We start from the raw sequence: 17,259 nt of genomic DNA on the forward strand, positions 1-17,259 counted from the left end.
GGCGGTCACTTCGCTTCTGTGGCTTCATCTGTAAAATGGGTATAGCCCAAAATACCAGACTCACAGGGCTGCTGAGAGCTTAAATTCATAACACATATACACAAAGTGTCTGGCATACAGGTGCTCAGCCAACCTCAAGTCCAGCTATGTCGTTCTCCAAGAACTCAGGTGAGGGAAAGAACCTACTCCCACCCACCCCGCCCCCACCCCTATACACACAAAGGGCAAATGAAAAAATATGACGAAACACATGCGGGTCAATGCTATGGGGATTCCTGGAGGGGAAAGTTTCTTCCCTTATCAGCTGTTCGATGACGGAGACGGCACAAAGGAAAAACAAGAATGCTCGGACCGATGGGAGGACTGCAGATTTGGGGAAGCCCTCATTCTTTTCCCAGAGGCCGGGAGTTCGACCTTCCCCATACACAGTGATTTGGCCAGAGGGCATCTTCACCACCCCAGACTGCGGGCCTGCGGGGAAGGGCGAAGCGGGGCGGGACCGGGGGCGGGAGCAGCGCGGGGCGGGAGCAGCGCGGGGCGGGACCCTACCCGCGGCCCACGCGGAGCCAGGAGGCGCGGACTACAGCTCCCGGCCTGCCCCGCGTGCGGTCCCCGCCCGCCCCCAGCGCCCGGGAGGAGGATGCAGACGCCGTGGCCGGCGATGAGGATGGAGGCCGGGGAGGCAGCGCCTCCGGCGGGGGCGGGCGGCCGCGCCGCAGGCGGCTGGGGCAAGTGGGTGCGGCTCAACGTGGGGGGCACGGTGTTCCTGACCACCCGGCAGACGCTGTGCCGCGAGCAGAAGTCCTTCCTCAGCCGCCTGTGCCAGGGGGAAGAGCTGCAGTCGGACCGGGTGAGGCCCCCGGGGTGGGCGGCGAGCGGGCGGTGGGTCCTCCGCTCGCCCGACGCGGGGCTTTCGGGCCTGGCTCGCCCGCCAGGCTGGGGAACCGGCCGGGTTCATTTCCGAGGAACTGGAGGCGGGAAGAAGCGGCAGGAGGAGGGGAGGGGGAGGTGGGTCTGGTAGTGAGGGATGTACCCATTGCCGTGGCAACAGGACAACGCAGGCCGCGGCCATTAGAAGCTCTCCAGCCGCCCTGAATCGGGGCCTCTCCTTCTCCTTTGGGGCTGTGGACAGGGAGAGACCTGGGACCTTTCCTCCCTCCCAAAGGGGACTCCTGCTCTGGGGAAGGAGTCGACGAGGCTACTTCTCCCGCTCTTTGGGATGTGGGTGGCGGAGGGGTGCAGGGAGCTAGCTGGATGGAGGAGCCCTGGGGCGCCTTCTGAGCGGGCTGAATCTAGAAGGAGCGTTGGCCCAGCGGGCACTATTTCTGAGCACCCACCCTGACTCTGCTGCACACTGCCTGCCGCGACCTTGAGTCGGACCCTTCCCTGCACTGCGCTCAGCCTCCTTCCTCATCTGTAACACGAAGGGCTGGTCTGAAGATGACCTCTAAGGTCTCCTGTCCCCCATCCGTGACCCTCCGATGCTGTGGCCTTTGGCAAGTCGCCTCACCTCTCAATGTCTCCGATCTCTCTGTAGAGTCGCATGGAAGCCCACCCTGCCTCCCTGCCCGCCCGAGTGTCCAGTGAGATAGTGACTCCTTTGGAAACTTGTAAACATCCCCTGAAAGCCTAGGGACCTGGGGGCGACAGTGGGGCTGGCTTCAGGGGACAGCCTCTAAGAGGGACATTCTTCGAGCCCTGTGCTGGGCCAGTTGCCACTCAGACATCCTCTCACCGGATGCTCACAGCAAACCCTGATTAGGGGGAGAGGAGTGAGTTTCAAAGAGGCCAAATTATTAGCCTAAGGTCACACATTCAGGAAAAGTCAGAAGCAGGGCTTGAACTCAGGTCCATCTGACCCCAGTGCCTTTTTGCTACTTTGTGCCTGCTCCATCCAGGGAAGAGCTCTCCCTCCACTCTCCTTCCCTCCCTGTGCGTGTGCGGGGTTGGCTGGGGAGAAGCCTCACTCTTCTCTCACCGAGCATCCCTCACCTCCATAGGATGAGACCGGGGCCTACCTCATTGACCGTGACCCCACCTACTTCGGGCCCATCCTGAACTTCCTCCGGCATGGCAAGCTGGTGCTGGACAAGGACATGGCTGAGGAGGGTGAGTTGGTCCAGGGGGCTGGCCTGGGGCCCACATCCTAGCCTGGCCTTATGCAGTCTGCCAGGGCCCTCTGTGGAGGCCCCAAGCCATTTGGACAACCAGGACGGCCATCTGCCTGCTTGGTTGTTTCCTGCCTCTTCCCAATGGGACGGGGCTGATTCCCAAGCATCTGCCTGTGCTGAGCCTGGGGCTCTGCCAAACGGACGGGCTCAAGCTTTCCCTGGGTACTGTCAGGGAGGTGAAGAGACACATGTGCAGGGGATAGAGGAAGTCAGCGAGGCCCTGTGGCCTCTGCTGTGGGCTGTGATGCCCTTTCTCTCTGGCCTCCTAGGAAGCCAGGTGTGGACGATCACATCCGGAGGCTGGGGTGACAGGAATGCAGTGTTGACAGGCATGGGGAGAGCTCTGTCTCTCTTTCTCTGGCTGATCCAGTATCTCAAATTCTGCCTGGTGAGGGCTTGTAAGTGGGTGGAGCGGGTGACTGTTCACTAAGTCTGGCAGCCTGTGCGGCACAGTGCTGGCTGTGGGTGGAGGCAGGGGAGGGGGGAGTCTGCTTCCCAGTGGGGCTTTGGTTATCCCCAGGCCTAGGTGGCTGAGGCCCTGGATATGCCCATATCTGGGCCTAACAAACAGTGGGGAGGCCATGTCTGGGAGAACGACCTGTTAGCAGAGCCGCAGCCAGGGGCAAGGACTACAGTCAGTGCCAAGTTAACTCTTCTTTGGGACACAGGGTGTGGCTCTGGGTCAGCTGATCCAGCCAGACCAGCTTGAATATGTCACTTCTCCTCACTGCGTCTCCACTGGTATCTATTAAATGGGGGCAGTGATCTGCCTTCTGGAGGGAGATGTCATAAATCCTGCACCTGTGTGTGCCTTCCTGCTCTGGGCCATGGTCTGCCCTCCCTGAGCCCTATGGGACACAGTGGTCTGGAGGCCCAGCAACTCTCTAATAGGTCAGGGCCACAACACCAGAGTCCACTGTAGGTGCCTGGCCCTGCAGAGCCCCACAGCTTGCCTGTTAATCCCTAGGGGAGCACAGATACCATGGGCGTGGCCTAGGCTCAGGAACAGGCCCCATCGGGAGGGAAGTAAACACCCCAGCTGCGTCGCAGCCAGCACCTGTTTACACGCCCTGCATTCTCAAAGCCCTGCTATTCCCACACCGTCAGACAGCGCTGTCTGGGGGCTAGAGGATCAGACAGGGTTATCTGGGGGCTAGGGGATCACATAGGGCTATCCGGGGGCTAGGGGATCACACAGGGCTATCCGGGGGCTAGGGGATCACACAGGGCTAGGGCTCATCCAGGGAATAGGGGATCTGAGAGGAGACTTACTAGCTGTGTGACACTGAGAAAGTGACCTAACCCCTCTGTGTCTGCATGCCCCCGTCTGTGAAATGGGGGACCATAGCACCCACCTCACTGAGCTGTCATGAGGATAAAAGGAGTTAATAGTGCAACATGGAGCTCAGTGCCTGGCCGGAGGATGTGGGATGCAGTGCTAGCTGTCTGTCACCTGCAGGGCTCCGCCCAGGACACTGGGGATAATTCTCATAATCAGGCAGCTGCACTCCCTGACCTCCTGCTCTGTGTTTGGTCCTTTGTGGGCACCGGGGACAGAGGGCAGATCAGAAATGTGAGCCCCATCTTAGCCATTTCAGGCTGCAATCATGAAGTAACATAGATTGGGTGGCTTATGAAAATCAGAAATTTATTTCTCTTGGTCCTAGAGGCTAGAAACCCGAGATCGGGGCACTGTGGCAGGTTCTGGTGAGGACTTTCTTCTGGATTGCAGACTGCTGACTTCTCGTTGTGTCCTCACATGGCAGAAAGAGAGGGAGCTAGCCCCCACCTGCCCCTTCTCGAGAGCTTGTTTGGAGGTTCTAGCAGGGGAGCGCAGCTACTCACATACCCTTGACCAAAGTCCAGTCCTCCTCTATCGGGGGTGGTCGCCCCCTTCGATGGAGCTCACAGCTTCGGGAGGGACACACCTGGAGCAGTGAGGGAGGAAGGGGACACGCATCTAGCCAGCCAGATCAGCTAAATCAACCCTGGTGATCAGTGGAGTGACAGATGTCCCCGCCAGATCGCCCTCACATCCAATTAGCCTTTCTTATAAGAAGACTGATCCCACCCTGGGGACTCTACCCCCATGATCTCATTACCTCCCCTCCTAATCCCATCACAGTTTTCAGCAGGTGGATTTTTGGGGAACACACACATTCCGCTCATAATGAGCTCTGTCCCCAGGGAGCCCAGAGGCCAGTCAAGGAAAGGGCCCAAAGGTCCCCTGCCTTCTGGGAGCCTAGGGGAGTCGAAACAGCTGCAAGCTCATCGCTTCACTGGTGGGCTGACTTCTTCATCTCCCAGATTAACTTAACTGTAAGATGGGGACAGTAATTCCTGCTCTCCTCATATCCCTGGACTTGTGATGAGCTCGTGTGGGGTGTTGCAAACCGTAAGGTGAGGCAGTTGGGGGAATGCATGGACACAAGGGTATGTGCTTACAGTGGGGAGACATGGGCTCTGGAGTCTGCGGCGCTTGAGTTCCCTCTGGCACTTACCAGCTGTGTGACCTTGGACAAGCTGCTTCTCTTTGGGAGCCTCAGTTTTCCCAGTTGTTCAATGCAGATGATGAAAGTACCTCCTTCTAGTTCTGAGAATTCAAAAATGTAATGCACCTGGCACTTAGAATGTGCTTAATAAATAGGAGCACATAATCAGGGGTCAGGCAAGGCCCTGCTCATGGTGACATTCTGGGGATCAGTCCCAATGACCCTGCTGTCTCTTGATAGCCCTAAAGCTGCCCCAGACGGTGGCCTGGCAGGTACCCCTGGGTCACTGCACTCAGCATGGCAGAGCTGTGTGGCAGCCTCTCAGCCCCTTCCACAGGAAGTGTGGGATCCAAGGAAAGAAATGCTCCCTCTTACTTGACCCCTGAACTCACAGACACTCAGCTCACCCTCAGGGCGGGTGATCAGAGCGCGAGGTGGGTTTTGGGGTGGAGGGAACAAGAGGAGAATGGGGCATGGAGGCAGAAGGAGTGACCTGGGATCTGTTCTGTCTGTGCCAGGGGTCCTGGAGGAAGCCGAGTTCTACAACATCGGCCCGCTGATCCGCATCATCAAAGACCGGATGGAAGAGAAGGACTACACGGTCACCCAGGTCGGGAGCAGGGGCAGCACACACGGCCAGGGCAGGGGCCAGTGGGGAGAGAGAGGCTGAGAGACGGGGCGGGAAGCAGAGGAGGTTGGGAGAGACAGGACCAGTGTTTGTCATGGGGAGGCCGAGCTGGCCTGTAAGGAGAGGCATGGTTGGGCTGACAGGCTGCCCAGCACGGCCCCAGACTCGGAGACGGACACTGGGGTTCAGTCCCTGTCTCAGCCCCATTTGCTGTGTGTTGGGCCAGGCTCGCCCTCTCTGGACCTTGATTTTCTCTTATGGGATAGAGAGGGGTGGGAATGGCACACCCATCCCTTCCTCATAGGCAGAAGGGGGTCAGTGTGGAGGTACAGGGTGCCCTGCAGAGGGCAATGCAGGATTAGCAAATTGTGCATTTTGTGGCATCAGATGGTCGCCTGGTGGGCTCGGCACAGACTGTTGGGGCTGGCGTTTGTGACCTTGGAGCCCGGGCCTCCCTGGCCAGTCTGCAGGAGGAGGGAAAGAGATTTTCCGCCTACTCTGGGGGATGTGTGAGGGTTGGGGGACAGGTAGTGAGGAACCATTTCTCAGGCCCAGGGGATTAAAGAGGGGAGGCTCCGTGTCTCCTTGAGGGCCTGACTCCTTGAGGGTGACCCAGAATGTTCCCTAAGCCCCACCCATGTTCTTTCTTGAATTACCCGTGTTCCGGTTCTGTCTCCTTCACCCTTGAGCTGGGTGACCTTGGGCAAGTAACTGGACCTCTCTGAGCCTCAATGGAAAGTCCCGTAATGCCTAGGATTCTTGGAAGGATTAAGTGCGATGGTGCCTGGTGAATGCCTGGTGAGGAGCAGGTGCTCAGAGCATGGCTGCCTCCCCCCAACCACCTCTTCTTTCTCTCCCTCTCTTCTTCTTTGGGTATGTTGCGGGGGTGGTGGCAGCAGGTGCTCATGCCCCTCCTGGGGTGCCTGGTGCTCCCACAGGTGCCCTCTATGTGACCCTTCTGCCCACAGGTCCCACCCAAGCACGTGTACCGCGTGCTGCAGTGCCAGGAGGAGGAGCTCACGCAAATGGTCTCCACCATGTCTGATGGCTGGCGCTTCGAGCAGGTGCGCTGGGGACAGGGGCGTGCCACCAGAACAACCCTGGGACCTCCTAGCCTCTGACCAAGCAGGCCCCTCCCTTCCTGCAGCCCCAGCCTTGGGTTCCCCACCACAGTCTCCCCCACCCCAGGGTTCTTCTGAAATCAAACTAAACAAGGTTAGGAGAGACCACACTTGGTGGCAGGTTGACCGAGAGAGAGGATAGGAGCCCCAGTGGCCACAGGACAGCACGGGGTGTCCTTGTTGGTGGGAGTCCTCACAGCAACTGGGTGGTGATGAGTGAGTGGCATGAGTGAGTCTGTGGCCCCCGAAGGACAGCTCAGGTGCAAGGAGACCAGATCCACATAGGTGAGTGGAGTCCACGTTGAGTCAGTACCTCTTAGAACTCAGAGTCAGCATCATGCGATCATAGCAGTTCCTGACACAGTTTTCAGGGTCTCCGCAGGGGACATGCCCAGTGGCCAGCATTGCAACATGTAGGGGAGCCCAAAGCAGTGCCTTCCCGTGAGGTCTTTATGGTGAACGGTGGTTCCTCCCAGTCCAGATGCAGTTTACCCATCGGGAGATCCTTATCCCGAGGGACTTTATCCCTAGTCATACAGCTGACCTCCCACCTCTCAGGTTTCCAGAGGAGCAGAGCCAGAAAGTGAGCCCAGGGTCAAAAGTGCCTTTAGAGAAGGAGAGGGGGTTGGCTAGCCTTTCTCCACGCCCACCCACACGTTCCCTGGCACATGGAGACTGCAAGGCAGAAGGTCGGAGCCCCCAGGATGGCCTGGAGGGATGGAAGAATGGGCCTAGTGCAGAGCCAGAGGCCTGGCTTCACCTCTAGGCCTTGCCACAGACATGCCTGCCACCTTGGGCAAGTTACATCTCCTGTGCGGGCCCCAGTTCCCTCATCGGTGAAGTGGGCTAACAGTACCTCCTCTGTAGGACTCTTGTGAGATTAGAAGGGCCATCAGTAAAGCTTACAGCCCTCCGTAGGACTCCCTATGTTGGCATTAGTGTCATGCAAATCATTAGAAATCCATATTGAAGTCTGCAACACTCAGAGAGGACTTGGGATCCCCGATGCCATTCCCTGCTCCACCCCTTCCTAGCTGTGAGGCCTTCAGCAGGCCTGAGATTCTCTTCAGGGTCCCTGAGAGCTGAATGAGACTCATCACCTGGAAGAACTTTCTTATTTCTTAGCCAGAAGGGCTCTGTGGGCGTGGTTATTCTAGGGACCCTGGAACAAGGGCAGGGCCACTCTGAGAGCCTCTGGGTGTCTTTGGCAATTGCACAGGCTCTCAGAGGCTGAGCAAGCAGGCCAGGGACCATTGGTCATTTGCCCTTTGGTCTCAGGAGTGGGCCACCTGTCCCACTTCTGCTTCCAGGAGTGAAGGGAATATTCTGTGGGGCTCCACCTTGCCAATGCCACCCTGCAACCTTGTCCTGGGGCTGTGTCAGCCACATCTGGAATGGGGGACAGCCGCCCTTTAGAGGCCTCCGCCTGCATTTAGAAAAGGGCCCCCTGGCTCTGGGGCTAGGCTGGAGGTGGTGGTGGGGACGGTGGTAATGCTGCCACCCTCCACCAGGGATCGGGCCAGCCAAGCCAGGCGGAGGGGCTGGTCCTGGGGCACAGACCACAGGCACAGGTTGCAAGGGGGAAGACTCCACCTTCCTGCCCAGAGGTGCCCTCTACAAACCCAGGAGTGGGCCCGACAAGCCGCAAGATTAGGACCTGAGCTGGTATCTTGATTTGAGTGCCGAGGTCTGTCGTATCCTGCCCCACGGCCCCCAACACTAACCTGCATTTTTCTCCCCATACTCCGCCCCTCTAGCTGGTGAACATCGGCTCCTCCTACAACTACGGCAGTGAGGACCAGGCAGAGTTCCTGTGTGTGGTGTCCAAGGAGCTCCACAGCACCCCAAACGGGCTGAGCTCAGAGTCCAGCCGCAAAACCAAGGTGAGCCCACCCGCCTCAGCCTGTGTCCGGAGAAGGCTCCTGTCTCCCTCCACACTCCCCGCCTGTCCCGCCCCTGCGCCTGCACCATCCCTCCACCTCTCTCCCGCCACCGCCCATGCACAACCCCATGCTCACAGCCACCGCCATCCATCCCATGCCACCTGCCGTTACCCGGGCCCAGGCTGGGAGCAGTGAAATGAGAGCATCCCCAGGGTGCAGCCGGCGTGGAGTCAGAGGCTACATGAAGGGGGCCACTTAGTGGCCACCGGGCACTGTGGCATGGACTAGGGGTCAGGGCACAGTGTGGCACTCTCTGTGTGACTTAGGACAGGGCTTGTCCCCTCCCAGCACCTTTGCTGCACTCTCTGAAGTGAGAGGGGAGGATCACATACTCTTTGTAGTGCCTTGGGGTCTGGAACTTCTGGGATCCCAAATGGCCGTTTATTCCCCAGGGACAGGTGCATGTCCCCAGCTGGCCTGAGCCAGGATGAGGAAGCCACCGCTGTAAATCCTGCCCCTTTCCCAGGCCCCCTCCTTGGCTGCTCTGCAGGATGGGGGCAGCCTGGTGGCCGCCAGTCCTGTGTGTCCGCCTGGCCTGTTGAGGCAGCCTCCTGAGAGCGCCCTGGCAGCATCCACTGTACCACTGTGGGGAGAGGGCTGAGCGGGGGTCCTGCCATCCTGGACCCAGTGCTGTGGGAAGTCCCAAGGGCCTTCGCAGAGCCACAGAGCAGGCGTGAACCAGGCTGGGAAGAAGGCAGGCTGCTCCTCCTGGGGCCCACCCCTGCACAGTGGAGGCTTACCTCTGGCTTCCTGTCTGTCTGTCTGCCTCCCTGTCCTGCTGTGATGCACCCTGCCTGCCCACCCACCCCCATCACTGCCAGGGCTGACGCTGCCCTGCAAGGGTGCAGAGCGAGACTGCTCCTTCTGCCTCTTTGGGCCAAAGCCCCTGGACCTGGGGTGTCAGAGACTGGCTGGCATCCCAGATCTGGGTGGTGTCTGCCCTGGGGCTTCCTTGGCCACATTTCTACTGAGGAGCAGTCTTTCCAAACAAGGCCTTCCCAGGCACCCATCAGGGATACCCCAGTCCCACACCCTCCCTGTTCTGCTTCATCCCTTCCCTCCAGCCTCGCTCTATGTAACAGCAGCCAGGCTGACCCCGGAGCATGCCCACAGCACCCCATCCTCAGCTGCTTTCCCCAGGCCCTCCCCAAGCTGCCCAGGCGACTGGAGAAGATGCCCCCAGCTTCTGTGGCTGGAGCCCTCCCCTCTCCTGAGGTCCCTTTCACCTTGCCTGAGACTGGGTCTTTGGGGATAGCCAGCAGGCCCTGGCCCCTCTGTTAGTGTCTCCACTCTTTCTTCCCTGGGTCCGCCGGCTGGTTCACAGAGCACGGAGGAGCAGCTGGAGGAGCAGCAGCAGCAGGAGGAGGAGGTGGAGGAGGTGGAGGTGGAACAGGTGCAGGTGGAGGCAGATGCACAGGAGAAAGGTGCAGCCAACCCCCAGGAGGATGATTGCTAAGCAAAGCCGGAGCCTCCCGCCCACTCCTTGCTGGAGCCAGCTGCAGAACCGGGGGCCCCGGGGCTGCTGGGGGGGCACCAGGGTTAGCTCAGCCACTTGCCTGGCGCCTCACCCGCATAACCATCCCTTCTCTCACTTTCTCTTTGCAGCCCAGTCATCTCAGGATCCCGCTAACCTTTTCTCCCTCCCACCACTGCCTCCTCCTCCGCTTCCCGCTGGAGGTCCTGCCTCATCTTCATCCACCTCTTCTTCCTCCTGGATCTCATCTGCACCCTGCCTCTTCCCTCTCTGCCCCTGTCCGGGTTTTCTCTCTGCCTGCTCACGCCTCCATCCCGGGTCTGCCCTGGTCCCAGCCTCCCGTGCCCTCCACCCAGGCCCCCTGGCCCTGCATCCCAGAGCGTCCTGCCTGCCGCCTCCTGCGCCCCTTCTGGTACCTCCTGCCTCCCAGCCTGGGGAGGAGGGGCGCAGCTGCACCTCCTCTGTGCCCACTAACCCTGCCGGGCACCTCTGAGGCTGGGCCCTGGCTGCAGGCCCTGCCCCCCCTCCTCTCCTCCCGGCCTCCTCCTCACGTTTCCTCCTTGCAGGTTCCCGTCCGCACCCTCTCAGACCTGAGGCTGAGCTTGCAGTGAGGGCTTCTCCTCGGCCCCTCGCCCGCCCCCAGAGCTGCCATCCCTGGTTTGTAGCTTGGCGGTGCTGGAGGGAGGGGTGGAGCGAGGAGGGTGCTCATCTCTTGATCCTTGGACTTGAGCTGAGCTTTCGGCTGATTATCTCCACCCACCAAAGTTTCTCATCCGACCTTGGCCTTGGGGGTGAGGCTCTGAGAGGAGAAGAAAGTTAGGGAGTGGGAACTTTCCTACCAGCCCATCAGCACCAGAGCCAGGCTGGTGGGGAGGGAGGGACCGCTGAAGCCAGAGGCCCTGGCCGAGTCCCTGCACATCCAGGAGCTCCTGTGTCACTGCCTTGTGGCATCCCCTATTTCTGTGGGGATGGGGAGGACAGGCCACTTTTGGATACCCTTGGCCTATGAAGTGTCAGCCAGAGTGGCTTAAGGATTGCAGAGTGGCGGAAAAAGCCCTGGCCATGTGCCCACAAGCCCCCTACCCCACTCTTTTCTGCCTGCTCTGTGACCTTGGGCAAGTCACTGTCCCTCTCTGGGCCACAATTGCCTCTAAAATGGGGACAGACACCTGCTCCCTGTGGCTCCTTTCGCCTGGGGCATCAGTGCCTCTCCCAGCCCTGAGCAACCCCCATCCCACCCCCTTCAGAGTCTTGGCAGAATCTGGCCTCTGTAGGTGGCTGCCACCGAGCCCAAGACGGGGCATGGGGCTCCTGGATGGGTTAGTTGGGGAGCCCTTGCTGCTCCCCCCAACTCAGTTCTGAATCCACCTTCTTTGGGCCTCAGCCCCACCCCCTCCTCCAGAAGGAAGCCTGTGACTCAACTGCCTCTCTCTCTCTCCCTCTCCCCCACCCGTCAATCTCCTCTCCGCCCCCTTGCCCTGCATCACCCCCTCCTTACCGGCCCCACCTCCGCCCCTCCCATCCTCCTGCCCTTCCCCTCTTTTTTTTCTAGCTGTTACAAGCCAGAGGCACCCGGATGTGAGGCCCCAGATCACCTCCAGGGACTTGGGGTTCCCATCTGAAATCCTTTATTTTTGTACCATGGGGTGGGCCCCGGGCCTGAGAAGGAAGAAGCGCCCTCTCCCCGGCCTCCTCTGTCTGCACCCGTGGGGCTGTGACTTACTCCTGCCTCCAGGGGCAGGGCGGGGGCCCCCTGGGACCTCTTAAGGCCCAAGGTGGGCCCCAGGACCTCTGGGCAGAGTGGACTGCTCATGGCAGATGTGTGGCAATGTCTGGCTGTGTCTCTCCGGCACCCGCGTCCCCTCTCCCGGGCTCCCCTGCTGCATGGTGGATGTGCTCCTTCCTGGCCCGGTCACATTGCCTCCTTGAGCCTTAGTCCAGGGGGTCACTCCTCCCACCCCACCTACCTCACAGGGTTGTTGTGAGGGTGCACAGAGGAGCAAAGTCCCTGAAGGCCCTCAGGCAGTATATAGGGGCCGCCCACCTTCAGCTGCCCTGGGATGGGAAGGACCCAGCCCGACCCCTGGGTGTAACACTGTGTTTGCAAATGGAGATTCAGGTATTGGGGATGCAGGTTGTGGGGAGCTGGCCTGGCAGAGTAGGGGTAGTTGGCTTGGCCTTCTCTTTGGTGATCCCACCCCCAGCCATTTGCATTGCTGGCCCAGCGCCTGGCCTGGGGGGCGGGGAGAGGCAGCAGAAGGGGCTGGGCAGGGGCGGTGGAGGACTCAGGAACTGCCCGGGGAGAGTGGGTATGGCGGCTGAGCCAGGGGCCCTCCTGTGTTTGACTTCCCGGGATGGGTCCTTGCTTCTCAGCTGTGTCCAACCCCACCATGTAATAAAACCCAAAGGAACAGCCCAGCCTGGCTGTTGCCCTCTTTCTCTGGGCCACTTTTGGGGACGGGGCTAAACTAAAGGTGTGGTAGACTGGTCCAAAGGAACGCGGCTTTGTCCCAAAAGCCCAGGGACGCTGCCCTGTTGTCATTTTCCTGTGTGTGTTGCAGGGAGGGCTTGGGGAACTGGCTGTATCCTTTGCCCTGGGGCCGGATACCAGAGCACCTGCCCTACCTGGCCGGGAGCCAGAAAACAGAACTCTAGGGAGAGCCCTGGGCTGCCTCTGCCACATCCTAAACCTCTCAGGGCGCCCCCTCCACTTCTACTCTGACACCTGGGCCACCCCCATCCCTCCCTATTGCTGCCACCCCTCTGCCCAAAATCCTAGGAAATATAAACACCCCGCCCTCTTCCTTCTCTGACCCTGCTGGACCCAGCCCAGACCCCAGACCCTCCACCCACCCTGGCCAGTTCCTTCAACTCCTCAGTCCTCCCCGCTGCTCGAGGAAATCCTGCCGGGCAGTGAGCCCCTAAGGCGCAGGCCTTCCACAGGCTGGGGCGGGGGCACCCTCTTGCCAGCTCAAGCCTGAAGGGCCTCGCCACTTCCCCTGAGGACACTCCACTCCAAAGCTGAACTCATTTTTAGGGTCCAACTATCCTTGCAAAAGAGTCACCAGGAGGCTTGTTAGGAGAACAGATGACACGTCCCCCGCCCTCCAGGATTCCGATGAAGACTGAGGTAGGGCCCAGGGTGATTCCACATCACCCAAAGTATTCTGCGTGTGTTCTGCCCACCTGCTCTGGAGACGCTCCCTGCCCACCCAGCTGCTCCGGCTCGTCCTGGCAGGACCCAGGTGGGTGCTCCCCGTCCCTGGTTCCCCTTCTGCCTCATTCACCCACAGACCTGGCAGCAGCGCCCATGTTGGAAAAACCCCTCTTCAGTCTGGGGCCCCTCTGAAGCTCCCTCTCTCCCTTCGGCTCCCAGTTAGGCGTCTAGAAAGAGTTGTCCACACTTGACCGTCCACCCTCACCTCCAGCGGGTCCCCTGCCTCCCTCACAACTGCCCCCAGGGGTCTAAAATCATCCTCCAGTCCATCCCATGGCGCTGCTCAGTCCCGGCCCATCCTCTCCATGCTGGAATCCTGCAGTGGCCTCCTAACCAGCCTCCCTGCCTGCCGCTCCCTGCACACTGGTGCCAAGGCTGGTTCCAAAATGTGAATCCTCTCATGTCACTCCTATGCTATAGAGCCCACCGTGGCTCCCCAGAGCTTTCAGGATCAAATCCTTGGCTCAACCCCAGGCTCTGCTATCCCACCTCAGTTCGCCCCTCTGAATTCTTGAGTCATCCTCTCGAGCTCTGTTCTAACACTCACTCGGCTTGCTGGGTCCTAGTGTGCCTCATTCTTCCGGGACTGTGCCTTTGCACATGCTCTTCCCTGCCTGGAATATCCTTCCCGGATATTCCCACCTGGACCACCTCTGAACCCCAGCTCAAGTCTCACAGCCTCCAGGCAGCTTGCCTTGACTTGCCCAGTCCACGCTCCCCTCTGGCCCCTTCCCACTGGATCATCCCCACTGCTCCTGGGGTCAGGAGCCAGGTCCTTCACCCCTGTGGCCCCAGCATAGTGCTGGCACATGGTTGGAGCCCGAGGCTTTATTCAGTGGCTCAAAGAATGCAAAGGCAGTGAGTGTCGCACTGGAGGGGGCCTTGGCAGACAGGGAGCTGGGAGACAGGAGTCTATGCCACCTCCACTCCTAACCCCCAGTGCCACTATGAGGATGTCTTAACCGCCTCTCTGAGCCTCAGTTTCCTCCTAAGGTTCCAAAAGGAGACGATTGCTCCTCACATCCCTCTGACCTGAGGGTCCCCAAATGATTGCCTTCCTGGCATTTCTTCTGGGACCTGGGCAGCTGCCCTGGAGGCCCCAGCCCTCAGTGGCCACGCCCACTGCCACTGAGCCCACCTTGGCCTTCTGGACACTTGTCAAACAGGCTGAGCAGGAAGCAGGGGCTGCTCCAGTCAAGGGCATGAGGCTGGTGCCTGGGTCCCATTCAAACTCCAGCAGCGGGGCTTGGATCAGGCAGCTTTATTCCGAAGGGCAGCTGAGCTCACCTCCCAGTGAGGGTCTGGGCTGTGAGGGCCCAGGTGGCAGGCAGGGGTGGGGCAAGGACCCTGGAGTCAGGACTTCCCCACCTTTTGGCTTACAGTGGCAGCGGGCCCACCTGGCAGTCTCCAGGGCTCTGAGGGCCCCCTCCTATGGAAGCACCTTCCATTCCCAGATCCCAAGTTAGACCAGGGGCTTCGGAAGCTGGAATCTGCTCTCTGGAGGCAAGGCTGCCCAAACAGCCTCTGTACAGAGTGGGGCGCACCTCAGACACTCCTGGGGATGTAGAACCAGCATTCTTGCTGCTGAGCCACTTCCTTGCATTAGGCAGCAGTGGAGGAAGGGGACGGAGGAGAGAGAATCGGGAGGCAGAAGGGCTGGGTGTGGGCCTGGGTCCTCAGGGGACGTCTTGACCCCCAGCTGCTGGCACTTCTCCATCCTCCTGCCATCACTGGAGCAGACATCAGGGACAAGACAAGATGCCACCTCCTGCCACCACAGGGCCCGCTCTCCCCCCCCCGCCAGAATACTTGTCCCCCTGCTTGGCAGTTGCCCTGGGCTCTCTGAGTCCAGGAGGTGGGCCCCGCTTTGCAGGGGGGCAGTTCCTCAGGTCACCACTTGCTGGATCCAGCTGATCACACCTGTGATGCGGGTGTAGACGCCGAAGTAGTTAGGCCGGCCACAGCCCAGGCCCCAGCTGACCAGCCCCGCCAGGAACCAGCGGCCACTGAGTGCCTTGCACACCAGCGGACCACCTGAGTCACCCTGAAAGGGGGAAAGGAGAAAGGACTGAAGCAGGGTAAGGGCACCCCCTTTTCCAGGTGAAGAGCCATAGGGATTAAGTCCTGATTGTTGGGAATTGACTGGGTGCCAGAGTCACGTTCAGTCTTAAAGCTCTGCTTTCCCCTCGCCTGCTAAATGGAGAGAGCCCAAGCCAGCCCTCCCCGGCCTCCAGCCAGCCTGGGACCTCCTGGAACTGTGGCTGTGTCCCCACGCCCCCACTCTGCCTCCGCCTCCCTTCTGTGGCTGACACCCCTTTCTTCTTCCATGCATCCACCCCACTGTGGGACCCTGGGCCTAGTGCCTTGTGGTGGGCAAGGAGCAGAACTGGGTTTGAGCCTAACACCTGCCCGTCACAGCATCTCTTCTGATCTGTGGCTCTGCAACCTTGGGCAAGCTCCTCAACCTTTCTAAGCCCCAGTCTCCTCTTCTGTAAAGTAGGGGTGGCCATCACCACCTTGCTGGGAGGATGGGAGGCTTCAGCAGGCTGATGTGAGCAAAGGGCCAGACCCTGGTGATGTGGGCAGCATCCTTTCTCCCTCCTCTCTCCCTCCCACGCCCGGGGGACTCACCTGACAGGCATCCTTCTTGCCCTTGCGGTAGCCGGCACACAGCATGCGTGGCGTCACCTGGTAGCGATAGGCCTCGCTGCACAGGTCCTGTGGGATCAACTGCACATCCACTTTCTGCAGAGCGTTGCTGATGGGGCCTGTCCGTGGTCAAGGGCAGAAGTGAGATCTCAGGAGCCTGGAGCCCCTGTTCTCTATTCTCCCTAACATTATTCCCTTTGCATCTCAGGAGCCTACTTCTCTCCTGCTCTGCCCACCCTTACCCCTGCTGGGGTCGCACCTGCCCCTCTGCCTCCCTGTCACTTTATTCTAGCTCTTTCTCTGTGGGGTTCATGGTGACAGAGCCCCCAACCAAAGCCCATGTGGAGGGCCGGGCACGGTGGCTCATGCCTGTAATCCCAGCACTTTGGGAGGCTGAGGCGTACGGATCACCTGAGGTCAAGAGTTTGAGACCAGCTTGACCAACATGGAGAAACCCTGTCTGTACTAAAAATACAAAATTAGCTGGGTGTGGTGGCACATGCCTGTAATCCCAGTTACTCAGGAGGCTGAGGCAGGAGAACCGCTTGAACCCGAGAGGAGGGGGATCCGAGCCGAGATCGCGCCATTGCACTCCAGCCTGGGCAACAAGAGCGAAACTCCGTCTCAAAAAAACAAAAAAAAAAGAAAAAAGCCCGTGTGGATGAGTGTCTTCCTCCAGCTTCTTGTCCCCCACCTCTGTCTGCTGAGGCACCTCTGGGCTCTGGCTGGCTCCTCGCTGCTCTGTTACAGCACCTGCGGATGTCTCCGAAGCCCACATCTGACCCCTTCATGGTTTCCTTAGAACTCTGCAGTGCCCCAACTCTGCAGTCTGCCCTAGCGCTTCTCCACGAGGGCTGCATATCACAGTCCCCCGGGGAGCCTTGATACGCAGTTTTTCTTGAAACTCCCCGTATGGTTCTAAGGTGCAGGTAGGAGGGAGAACTCCTGGCCCAAGATCCTTACGCTGGCCGGCAAGGCCCTGTCTGCCATTCTGGTTGCTCCTCGCCCAAGGCCCTGTCTGCCATTCTGGTTGCTCCTCACCCAGGCACGCCTGCCCCCCACCTCAGCCCCTCTGGCAGGCTGCGGATGTTCTCACATCTTCCTGTCTTGGCACCTGTGTCTTCACCTGAATGTCTTTCCCCTTTGTCTGAATGTTGCCAACTCATCTTCCAGGCCTCAGCTTAAATAACCCTCCCCTGGAAGCCTCCCCTGACCCTAGCTGGGCAGGAGCCTCCTCTGTGTCTCCACTGTTCCTGCATCTCCCCATCCATGTCAGCTCTTACCACTGTCTGTCTCCCCTGAGAATGTTCTCTCTTCATCCTTATGTACCCTTCCCCTAACCCCATGCCTGGTACGTACTTGGTGCTCAGAAAGTGTCATTGAGTGACTGAATGAGTGAAGGAATAGTGAATGAACCAGCCTTTGCTTTGCCATGACCACTGCCATCCCCTTGGGTAAGTCACTGTTCCTCTGAGCCTCAGTTTCCCCATCCTTAAAATATCTCTGCGGCCCCGCCTGCTTCCAGATTGTAAGTCACTGTACACATTTTTGAAGCCACCAACAC

General features: G+C 59.7%; 2 protein-coding genes across 17 annotated transcripts in view; one reads left to right on the plus strand and one right to left on the minus strand.

The window, feature by feature from the left end:
* The first annotated feature begins 603 nt into the window (after positions 1 to 603).
* On the plus strand, positions 604 to 16,355 carry KCTD17 (potassium channel tetramerization domain containing 17). 15 transcript variants are annotated; one of them, XM_016939111.4, is made up of 9 exons: positions 604 to 850; positions 2,001 to 2,109; positions 5,182 to 5,273; positions 6,260 to 6,355; positions 8,170 to 8,295; positions 9,680 to 9,779; positions 9,961 to 10,032; positions 10,396 to 10,620; positions 11,382 to 12,247. In XM_016939111.4, the coding sequence occupies exons 1-9, from the start codon at positions 641 to 643 to the stop codon at positions 11,594 to 11,596; spliced, it is 1,245 nt and encodes a 414-aa protein (XP_016794600.1). In that variant the 5' UTR covers positions 604 to 640; the 3' UTR covers positions 11,597 to 12,247. The 15 variants fall into 15 exon arrangements, 12 of the variants coding, with proteins under 12 accessions (XP_016794600.1, XP_009436613.1, XP_016794602.1 ...); XM_063808034.1 differs by having other exon boundaries at positions 606 to 850; positions 9,961 to 10,241; positions 10,396 to 10,486; XM_001160046.6 differs by having other exon boundaries at positions 607 to 850; positions 10,396 to 10,486.
* The window catches only part of TMPRSS6 (transmembrane serine protease 6), a 44,102-nt gene continuing 41,135 nt past the window's right edge, over positions 14,293 to 17,259 (minus strand). For both annotated transcript variants that reach the window (XM_016939109.3, XM_016939110.3), the window contains exons 17-18: positions 15,678 to 15,814; positions 14,293 to 15,090 (exon numbers count right to left, since the gene is read on the minus strand). In XM_016939109.3, the coding sequence (XP_016794598.1) occupies positions 14,932 to 15,090; positions 15,678 to 15,814 (296 nt within the window). In that variant the 3' untranslated portion in view covers positions 14,293 to 14,931. The remainder of the gene's footprint in view (positions 15,091 to 15,677; positions 15,815 to 17,259) is intronic.

The sequence above is a fragment of the Pan troglodytes genome, chromosome 23 (genome assembly GCF_028858775.2).
Source record: "Pan troglodytes isolate AG18354 chromosome 23, NHGRI_mPanTro3-v2.0_pri, whole genome shotgun sequence".
NCBI lineage: Eukaryota > Metazoa > Chordata > Mammalia > Primates > Hominidae > Pan > Pan troglodytes.